General features: G+C 38.7%; 1 protein-coding gene across 1 annotated transcript; it reads left to right on the top strand.

The window, feature by feature from the left end:
• The first annotated feature begins 47 nt into the window (after window positions 1-47).
• Window positions 48-10,774, top strand: serpine2 (serpin peptidase inhibitor, clade E (nexin, plasminogen activator inhibitor type 1), member 2). The gene is made up of 9 exons (XM_017491740.3): window positions 48-573; window positions 3,191-3,484; window positions 5,727-5,948; window positions 6,045-6,242; window positions 7,061-7,259; window positions 7,469-7,566; window positions 8,048-8,134; window positions 10,219-10,302; window positions 10,508-10,774. Exons 1-9 carry the CDS (start codon window positions 570-572, stop codon window positions 10,555-10,557), a joined length of 1,236 nt encoding a protein of 411 aa, XP_017347229.1. The 5' UTR covers window positions 48-569; the 3' UTR covers window positions 10,558-10,774.
• The last annotated feature ends 527 nt before the right edge of the window (window positions 10,775-11,301 follow it).

The raw sequence follows: 11,301 nt of genomic DNA on the forward strand, positions 1-11,301 counted from the left end.
TCACACTACTACTTTTTTTTTTTTTTTTTTTTTTTTTTTTGTAAAGCTGCAATTTCTTTAGCTAAAAGCGCTATACAAATTGATTATCTACAGTTCCACATCACAGAAAGAAAAATGCCAGCAATAGGCCTACAACAATGCACATTAAAGCCGAATAATGACAAGTATAAGAAAATCCTATGAACAGAACACGTGTCTGTAACTGTGCCACACCTGGAAATAAACACTGAGGCGATTCTAGACTTCTTTTAAACAGTCTACACTATTATGTTTAAGACGCTAGTAATAAAGTGCCACAACAGCCATGAAAAGCCCCAAAGGGCCGTTTCGACTTTGTTGGGGTTTTTCTCGTTGCTCTGAGGCTGAAGTTGAGAGTTATAAATAAACTCTGTGAGTAAGGATGTGAGGGGTAAGTATAGGCTATAAAAGCCTCGCGCGTGCGCGCGCAGCGAAGTGGTGCATTTTGGCACGACTTTATTACCCCCGCCCCGACACTACCGGGAACCTTCCCCGTAGCAAAAGTCATCTCTGCCGTGTTATTTCGCAATCCCTGTCAGAGACACGCAACAATGGGTGAGTTTCACTGTTCTTTGTTTAAACTAAAGCCTTGGATATCTACTCAAATCGCCACGAGCGCTCTTTTTCTTTAGTTTTTGGATGAGGGTAAAAGGTTCACGCTGCAGAGATCATGCACAAACATCTGCAATTTAGTGAAGTTGTTGTTAATAGACGTGTAAATATGGCGTGGAAGTTATTCCGCCTCCTTACAGCTATAATGACTGAATCTGGCGGCTGTGTTGTAGCCAGTCATGTCTCTTTCTTTCAGCACAGTGAGGAAAGATTTTAAAAAGTAGCTCAGAGACATTCAGTTCAGGCGTAAAATACATTTGCGTGTAACGTGCACGGATAAATTGTACAATGATGAGATCTTGTATGTCTAAGGTATGAACAGAATGAGAATGAAATTGGACTTCAGGCATTTTTGGAGGAAAAAGAAATCCTTGATGTGAGATCAGGGCTGAAGATAGCAATTTATTTTATTTTTTTTTAAGAGAGGCACGTACTGCAGAAATGTGAGCCACTTCATACTATTTCATTTTATTGAGTCTCCTCTGGTTAGGGTTAGACCCATCATCAGACTGGTAGTCCTGGAACACAAGCTTTCTGCAGAGTAGATCCCTGGCTTTCCAAAACTACAGAGGTATGGACCTTGGTGTCCCCATTGCTGGTCACAGCCATGTGTGTTACTGCGTCAATATAGGCCTGATTATACACCATTAAAACTAATTAAAATGATACACCTTTTGAGCTCTTTCACAAGATACAACACAAAGTGAGGTTTGATTACATGAATGCCTCAGGTGACAAAGATATTTTTTTCCATGGCACTTATGTGGTCCTACCTTTTTAAGGGACCAAATGCAATTGGACAAACTAACAGAATTATCAATTAAATGGTCATTTCAAATACTTGGTTGGAAATCCTTTGCGGTTAATGACCGGAACCTATAGACATCAATCGCTGGGTTTCTTCTGCTCGGCCAGGCCTGTACTCTAGGTGTAAGTGAAATCCATGCTCAGTTTGCTTCAGGTCAGGTGATTGACTTGGCCATTGCTGAACATACCAGTTTCTTACCTATAAAATGACTTGGGTTGCTTTCAAATGGTGCTTTGGGTTATTGTCCCCTTGCACTGTGAGGCCAATGAGTTTTGAAGTATTTGGCTGAATCTAGGCAGATAATATAGCCCTATACATTTCAGAATTCATCCAGGATCTTTTTTTTTTTAGCAGTCACATCATTAAATACGAGGGAATCGGTTCCACTGGTCGCCATACATGCCCACACCATAAGATGAAGTGGTATACTTTAAATCATGAGCAGTTCCTTCATTTCTTAATACTCTTTTTCTCCCATCATTTTAGTACAAGTTGATCTTAATCTGTCCAGAACTGTAAAGCCATTTTATGTAAAAGCTACATAGTTTACTTAAGTGGAAATTCTGCCCTTAATTTAAATATGTTGATCAGTGTATTATTTTTTTCAGCGTGAAGTCTTATCTTAATTGTTGACTTTGACACTGACATGCCTACGTCCTGGATGGGGTTCTTGATCTGGCCAGATGTGAAAGGGTTTTTCTTCACCAGGGAATGATTTCATCGGTCATCCACTATAGTTGTTTTCCATGACCTTTCGGGCCTTGTGGTGTTCTTGAGTTCACCAGTGTGTTCTGTCTTTTTAACAATGTACCAAATCCTTGATTTGGCCACACCTAATATTTTTGGTATCTCCCTGATTTTTTTTTTGTTGTTGTTGTTGTTTTGATTTTTCAGCCTAATAAATGCTTGCTTCACTGGCAGTGATATCTCCTTTGAGCTTCACATTGAGAATTAACAGCAACAAATTCCAAATGAAAACTCCACACTTGAAATCAACACTAGATCTTTTATCTGCTTACTTGAATATGAAATAATGAAAGAATAATGATGGCCACAGAACAGCTGAGCAGCCAATTGTCCAATTACTTTTGCCCCCTTGAGATACACAAATTTCTCTAACCTCCCCCTGGAAAACTAGTACTGTCTGAACAGGAAGAGGAATCACCCTCCCTGGTTGGTAGCTGTCATGTAATAGGGTGAGGGGAAATGCTTTTCCTGCTTAGATTTACAGTGAAGTTTATGATGCAGTATGTTTTACAGTATTATAAACAATATAGTCAGAAGTATTATTGTAGCCATATAATAAGGTCCTTTGATGTGGTACTGCCAGTACTGTAATTGCATGCATTCATTCATTCATTCATTCATTCATTCACAGCATTTTGGCAGATACCCTTATTCAGAGCGACTTACATTAATCTTATTTTTATACAGCTGAGCAATTGAAGGTTAAGGGGCTTGGTCAAGGGCCCAGCTGTGGGCTGGTATTTGATTTGCTCAGTCCAACGTCTTAACCACTAAGCTACAACTTCCCCTATACCACTATAATTATTTTTGCAGAATATCAGATGGGCTGCTATATACAGTATAACTGTCAAATTCATTGACAGTATTATGCATATCAGACCATTAGTATTTGAATGTTTGTTTTTTACAGAAAGTCCTTACAATGCATGCAAAAGAACATGTGATAAGTATTATGTGGTAGAAATATTGACTATATTTCTCTCTCTGTTTCTCTCTGTCTCTCAGGGTCTCTGAGTAAATCTTCCCTGGCCAGGGTGTGCATGTTTATATTATGGATGCCTGTGCTGCTGGGATTGCATGTTTTGAGTGGCGCTGTGGCTCAGTCAGTGTCTCCATCTTATGGCATGCAAGGTTCAGACTTGGGCCTGCAGGTGTTCCTTCAAATGGTCCAAAAGAAGCCACATGAAAATATGGTGCTCTCCCCTCATGGTGTAGCCTCCATTCTGGGAATACTGTTGCCAGGGGCTCATGGAAATACCAAGCAACAGCTCCTTTCAGGACTCCGATATAACAAAAAAGGTGAGAGAAGGATCGATTTTCCTTTAAAGCCCCTGTTAGCTTACTTAATAACTTTCATCTTCCTATTATCTGTAGCTTCTCTGGTGGATTTACTAGCAGCTGAAGTCGTATATTGAAAGTAGGTGATGTTACTAAATCCACAGGTACAATTTTTTTTTTTTTTGAGCTTTTATAGAACTCTAAGCTATGAAGGGCCCAGCCCTCAGAGGCCTCACTTAATTATTTTTTCAAACTGTCTAATATGTTTTCACATTGGTGTCTTCCTGGTTAAATAATGGCAAAGCTTATGAGTGAAAACCAGGATTAGCTGATGTCAAAGAGTAACAGTGGTAACACTTTTCGTGGTTGGGGGTTGCGCTATGTTTGTGTACACACAAGACCAGATGTTAACGCTCTCCAAAACAAGGCTTCTGCCCGGAGCTAGACCTGAGATCCCAACAGAGTTCAGGAGAAAACTCCAGGGGAGAAGAGCCAGAGCAAAGCTGAGAGCGAGGAGGAGGAGGAGATTTAAACCCTCACTTCTGTCAATCATCATGGGGAATGTGAGGTCTTTGGAAAATAAGATTTGTGAGCTTTCTTGCACTGACTACAGCTTAGAAGTCACTTACTGCTTTAATCACAGGAGAAACAACACCACAGCCCTTTTTATGACCTTCATAAGTAAAACACCCAACTGAACACTGTAAGTCCAAATTTGGATAAAATTTATTCCCACATACCAATTGTACACCTGTACCAACATGATGGATCAGGGTTCTTCAAATCTGGTCCTTGGGGTCCACGGTCCTGAGAGTTTAGCTCCAATTAAAATAAATAAATAAATAAATAAACTTACTGCCCGTGTTATTTCAATACAGTTATTTAAATGCATACATTTTAAATTTCACGATAGCTAATCATAGTTAATTATGGTGAATATACGCTGCTTAACAGAAATGACATACTAGCTAAAAAGGCACTTCTGTCAGTCTATAGGAGTTATTTTGTCTCATATTTAGCTGATGTGAAACCATGAATTACCTGTACAGTGGTGCAGTGAGGACTGTTTTGATAATTAGAAAGAAAACATTCCTGTAAGATGGTATGAGAGCGCTTCTTTCTTATCATATCAATGTACAAAATGAAACTGCTCTGATCTACAATGTCTGATCTGAAGCCTTAGGGTTTAAAACTTGATTTTTAAACTCTCATGATTTAATCAACACAATGAAAATGAGTGATTAAATGAGCTCCATAGTGATGCCTGTGGTGTCACTTCAGGCTGGCTACACAAAGATTTTAAGTCCGATTTGCACCCTCTCTAACGACCGGGGGGGCGGGGGGGTGGCCCGATTCAAGGTTTGTCGCTACCGACTTTTTGTCCAAAAAATCCTCGATTGTGTGGTGTGATTATGATTATTTTACTTCTCGGGATGGAGTCAGAGCCTCCCCGATCCCAAATCGTAAATAGCAAACATGTTTGATATTTAAGACTCTTGACCGATCTCCTGAACCCAACGCCCATGTGCAGCAAATTGCTTTTACCCTGAAAAAAAAATCTCACCAAATTAATATATCTTGATTATAGGCAAATTTGTCTAATATTTCTCATTATCTGATGATAGATGATAATTTGGAAGATAATTTTGCTTATTTCAAGCCTTTTTCCCAGAACGAAGCAAAGTTATCTACCATTAAAGCTTGAAATTAGTAAAGTATCTTGAAATAGGCTTAATAATCTTATACTGTATTTTTTTCATCATCTCACAATGAGAAATCTAAACCTTAGTACTGTAACAGGCCAGAGACTGTTAACTTAGCGGTAGACAACACAATGATATATATGGAAGTTAAAGTAAGGTAACGTAAAGGAAGTTTTAATCCACACCTTTTTAATCTCTGGATAAAACTTTTAATCTGGTAGTGGCAAGGCAGCGGGAACTCGCATGTAATCCTACATTGTACTACCTTTGTCTTTAGGCATATACCATGAGCTAAAAATTCTTGAGTAATTGTACATACAGTGCCCTCCACTAATATTGGCACTCTTGGGAAATATGAGCAAAGAAGGCTGTAAAAAATTGTCTTTATTGTTGAACCATTTGATCTTTTGTTAAAAAAAAAAATTCACAAAAATACTCTGCTCTCATGGATATCAAACAATTGCAAACACAACACAAGATCCCTGTCAGCAGCAGGTGGCAGATCAGAGGCATCACCATTGTTATTGACAATTGAACTAAAATGCTGTGATCTTCCACAGGTCCTGATAAGATGCTACGGAAGCTGCATAAGGCCCTGACATCGAAGGCCAACACCACCTTCATCGCCAATGCACTCTTTCCACAGGAAGGGTTCAACATTCAACCCAATTTCCTGAATACCAGTAGGTACAATTACTTGTGTGATAGCCATGCCCTTAACTACAGCAACCCACAGCAGTCTGCAGATTACATCAATGGGTGGATCAAGAACCGCACAAAGGGTATGAAACACTGTTGATGGACATTTAACCATAATGCTATTATCTAATCAAAAACTCGTGGTGTGATCTATTTCCTCATACACATTTTCCCATCAGGCCACATCCAGAGTCTTTTGAAGCCAGATATGTTGGACCCATCGCTGACCCGGCTAGTGGTAGTAAACTCGATCTATTTTAAAGGAATGTGGAAGTCCCGCTTCCCGGTCCAGAACACCAAGATTAGGAGCTTTACAGGTGGAGATGGGAAGTCTTACAAAGTGCCAATGATGTCCCAACTCTCTCTCTTTAAAACTGGTGAGACTATTTAATTGTGCTGGGAATTATTCTTTTTAATTTACTAAAAAATACACTTTAAAAATAGTCTTAGTGTACGTTAGGTGAATCAAGTTGATAAAATTGCTGTGCCAATCCATTGCAGCGCACTATGCACACACATTCACGCCGAGGTCATGTTATTGTAGCCAGTCTACCTATAGTTGCACCTGGAGCTAGCCCATGCTGACTCGGGGAGAACATGTGAAGCTCCACACAAAAAGTAACCCAAGTTCAGGATCAAATTTGGGACCATGTAGCCGTGAGGGGGCAACGTTACTCACTGCACCACCACGCCACCTCTGGAGAACTGTTTTAATCAAATAATATTTGAATCGATAAGTTTAAATAAGGACAGGTTCCCTTTTGAGTCTGGTTCCTCTTAAGGTTTCTTCCTCATATCGTCTCAGGGAGGTTTTTCCTCACCACCGTCGCCTCTGGCTTCTCATTAGGGATAAATTCACACACTTAAAATCTATATTCTGAGTTTATATATTTCTGTAAAGCTGCTTTGGGACAATGTCCACTGTTAAAAGCACTGTACAAATAAAACTGAATTGAATTGAAATAACTGTTTTGCCCATTGTTTTGAAATTGGTTTGTATTTTCATCATCCCAGTTTTACTTCTCATTTCTACAAAATGTATTTTTGTTACATTCACCATTTAAATTTAGTACTCCGTACATGCTACATACTCAGTTTCATTTTTTAAAAAATGTCAAAATAATAAGTTTATTTATTTGCTATTTTGATCACTATACTCTGTTCTCTTCTCATAAACTGTGTTCTCTTCTCTTAGGTTGGGCAAATACTCCTGATGGTGTGAAATATAGGGTTATAGAATTACCATATCATGGCAACCACACAAGCATGTTCATTGCATTTCCTTCAGAAAGGGTGACACCGTTGTCAACGATCTTACCTCATCTCACCACAGCGACAGTACATGATTGGGCACAGCTGATGCGTCAGGGAAAGATGCGTCTCCTGCTGCCAAAGTAAGAAATGATTTTCAAATGTAAAATAATAAATTCAAACTTTTGTTGTGTTTAGGAATATTAAGTGTAGCAAAATTACCATGGCACTGTACAATATTATTATATAATAAATACCAAGTGTTAAAAATAAAAGCCAATCCGTTTCCGTTTAATGTAGCTTGTATTTATTTTATTTTTTTCTTGATGTCTTTCCTGCTCTCTCTGGATAGGTTCACAGCAGAAATGGAGATGGATCTGAAAGGGCCCTTGACTGCTCTGGGTATAACAGACATTTTTATTAAGGGAAAAGCTGACTTTCGACACCTCAGTGAGTGACAACTACTGCTAAATGTTTTTTCCCCCCAGAAGTGTTAGTTTTATTAATGTCATTATAGCTATAACTAGTCCAATGTAATTGGTCCTGGACTATTTATCAGTAACTGGGATGTGTTTACACTCTGCAGAGTGTTTATCTAGAGTGTAATGATGTAGTTCAAGTCTTTCATAAGTTGATGAAGGAAAGAACACTGCAAAAAATAACATCTTAGCAAATGAAAATTTGGTTTGCACATAAACCATGTTCAATAATCACTTGGTTTCCTCTCATTTTATGACTGATAAATCTAAATCACACATGTTCAAGATATTTTAGTTTTGTCATTAGGGTTTTTCACTGTGGTAGATTTGTGGTTTGTGAAATAGTGAACAGGTGTTATGATGCCATTATACATGGTAAATATTGTGCATAAGTCTGTATGTGCCTCCTTTAATGCGAACACATAATCGTTGTAAAATGGTGCTTTTGTCAGGTTCAGAACCCGTTCATCTCTCCAAGGCCCTACAGAAAATCAAGATAGAGGTTAATGAGGCTGGAACTAAAGCAGCTGCTGCAACTAGTAAGTGTGTGTTAGCATCATCGGATGATGAGGTAAAGTGCCAAAGCTAAACATTTGGTTTATAATAGTCATATCACAGCAAACCAATGACTACATTTCCCATCTTGCACTGCGGCCTACAAACATGGCTGCCGTGGACTACACTTCCCCCACACACGTTCACCTTCACTGGAATTCTAATCTCACACACATCTGTTGCCAATCTCGCACTCACTCACTCCACGCTATATAAGAGACTTTTTGAACACATGACTTTGCGAAGTATTGAGTGTTATCACCATACCAAGCGTTCGTACCCTGTTGCCCGTTTTGATTCGTGTACTTTGATCTTGTTTCTAGTTTCTCGTTCTCGATTCTTGCCTCGCCTCGTTTATACCTGTTTGCAGATCACCCAGATGACCCATTGCCTGTTTTTGACCACGCTCATCATTTGGATTTGTCTGCCTGCCTTTCTCAAATAAAAGTCTTTAACTGCATTTGCATCCATCCTAATATCCGTTACATGGATTACGTGACAAATAATAATAATTATAAACTGTTTGTATAGCACCTTTCATACAAAAAAAAAATAAAAATGCAGCAGTTGGATTCAAGTCAGGTGATTGACTGGGCCATTCTAACACCTTGATTTTTTTTCTCTGAAACCAATTGAGAGTTTCCTTTGCTCTATGTTTTGGATCGTTGCTCTGCTGGAAGCTCCACTCACGTCTCATCATCCTGGTGGATGGCATCAGATTCTTCTCAAGAATCTCCCAGTGAAGGGCTCCATTCATCGTTCCTTCAATTATATGAAGTCTGCCAGTACCATGTGATGAAAAACAGCCCCACACCATGATGCTTCCACCTCCAGACTTCACTGTTGGTGTAGTGTTTTAAGGGTAATGTGCAGTGCAATTTCTTCCCCAAACATGGTGTGTGTATATGACGCACAAAAAGTTCAATTTTTCTCTCGTCTGACCAGACTCCACTCTCCCAGTATTTCATAGGCTTGTCCAAATGAGTTGCAGCAAACTTTAAACGAGCTTCGACATGCCTTTTCTTTAGTAACTGAGTCTTGTGGTGTGAGTGTGAGCAGTGGAGTGCGCTGCCTATTGTTTTCTCTGTGACGATGGTACTACTTACTGCCTCCAAGTGTTTCTGGAGCTCTTTCTGTGTGGTCCTTGGCTCTTGGGCTACTCTTCTGACTATTCTTCTGACTCCCTGCTCAGAAATCTTGCGAGGAGCTCCTGTGCGTGGCCAGTTGATGATTGAGTGATGTTGCTTCCACCTGTGGATATTGGCCCCAACAGTGCTTACTAGAGGATTCAGAAGTTTTGAAATACATCTGTATACTACTTCATCAATATGTTTTGCAACAAAACGGTTGTGAAGGTCTCTGTGTGACACCTTGGTAACGAAAAGTCTTTTTATAGGCCATCAATTTACTAACCCAGATGACATTAATTTGCACAGATTGGAGGTATAATTACTTACAGATTTCAGCTGGTTCCTTGTCTTACCTTGCCTTGGAGAACTGCTTTTTCTTAGCGTGTTCAATACTTTTTTCCTGTGTCATTCCACTTTATTACACACAACTTTATTTATGGACTTTAACGTTGTGAATTCTTTATATTTCCGGATTTCTTGAGTTAACACTGCTGTCTGGTGAAAATTTCATATGAATAACCTCACTGGAAATATATTTACTGAATTTTTTTTGACGCGTTCAATACTTATTTCCCCCCACTGAAGATAGATAGATAGATAGATAGATAGATAGATAGAGACATTTTTATATTTGGTAAATCTGTCACAACGGAGAGTCTGAGACGGATGTAAATGTACTTGAGACCGTTTTAATGAAAATCAGCAAACAGTTCCAAAACACAAGACAAGTTCAAAGTCAAAGGCAGGCAAAGGGTCAGCCAATCAGCAAACAGGATATCGTAGCAAAAACCAGGAATCAGAAATGGTATTAAAAAGTACTTAAGAGTAATAAATATAACTAGCACATGCTATCTGGTCAATTCTTTCTTTCTTTCTTTCTTTCTTTCTGCCTGTCTTTCTTTCTGCCTGTCTTTCTTTCTGCCTGTCTTTCCCTGCAGCTGCAATTTTGATGGCCAGGTCCTCTCCTCCACTGGTGATTATAGATAGACCATTCTTGTTCCTCATCAGACACAATCCTACAGGTATTTTGTACACACAAGATAGCACACCTTTGTTCTTATCTTATACACGCTTCTTAATCGTGTATATGTTTAAACATATATGGTCTTTATGCTAGTACGTTATGTTCATGTTTATAGTTATTCGGACAACCAGCAAGTACCTGATGCATATTAAAAGTGACATTTTTGCATATCAGCTGTCTTTTATTCTTTTTTTTTTTTCCAGGTACTATTCTTTTTGCTGGTCAAATAAACAAACCTCAAGCACGCAAGTGACGAGAACAAGGAGACACTGACACATATACATTTCACTTCAGCTTTGTGTTTGGCTATAGCATTTTTTCTATAACCTTTCCTTGCTATTAGAAAACATTATACAGCAATATTACTTTGCATTATATTTCTATATTCTTGATAATGGGCTGTTTTGTTCACACCAGTACAAGTGTAATTTGCTGGTAACAAATATGAATAAACTTACTAATTTACTGAACTCGTTGTGCATAACTCTGTTTCTATATACACTTACAGGTTTATTTTACACAGTGCTTACACAGTTAGCAAAACACACGTCTGTGTAGGCTGTACAATTAACACTTTCTTGTTGTGTTGACACAAAATGCATACCGTTAACACTTTCAAATACAGTTTAAAATGCTTGAACCCCTTCTTTTACACACAAGCTCAACCAAGACCAAAACGATGGATTTTTACTGCCAAATTTACAAATGCTTTCACACTGTACGTCGGAACGGATAACATCATGTTCTAAACCTGATTTATAGGCTAAAGTCAAAGTGAACAGATGGTCATAGTGTGAATTGAAACACATATATATCCCCTGTATTCTATTCCATTGCTACTCTGAAACAGCTGATTGAAGTTATGCAAATAGATCAATCACAGCTGATTCCCATCTAGGAAACACATTCAGGTATTGAGGTTCTTTCAATTGCATGACCATATGGTACACACTAAAAGAGGACCCCTTTGGGCTGATCTTGTGTGGAAAAGGAAAAA

The sequence above is a fragment of the Ictalurus punctatus genome, chromosome 17 (genome assembly GCF_001660625.3).
Source record: "Ictalurus punctatus breed USDA103 chromosome 17, Coco_2.0, whole genome shotgun sequence".
Lineage (NCBI taxonomy): Eukaryota > Metazoa > Chordata > Actinopteri > Siluriformes > Ictaluridae > Ictalurus > Ictalurus punctatus.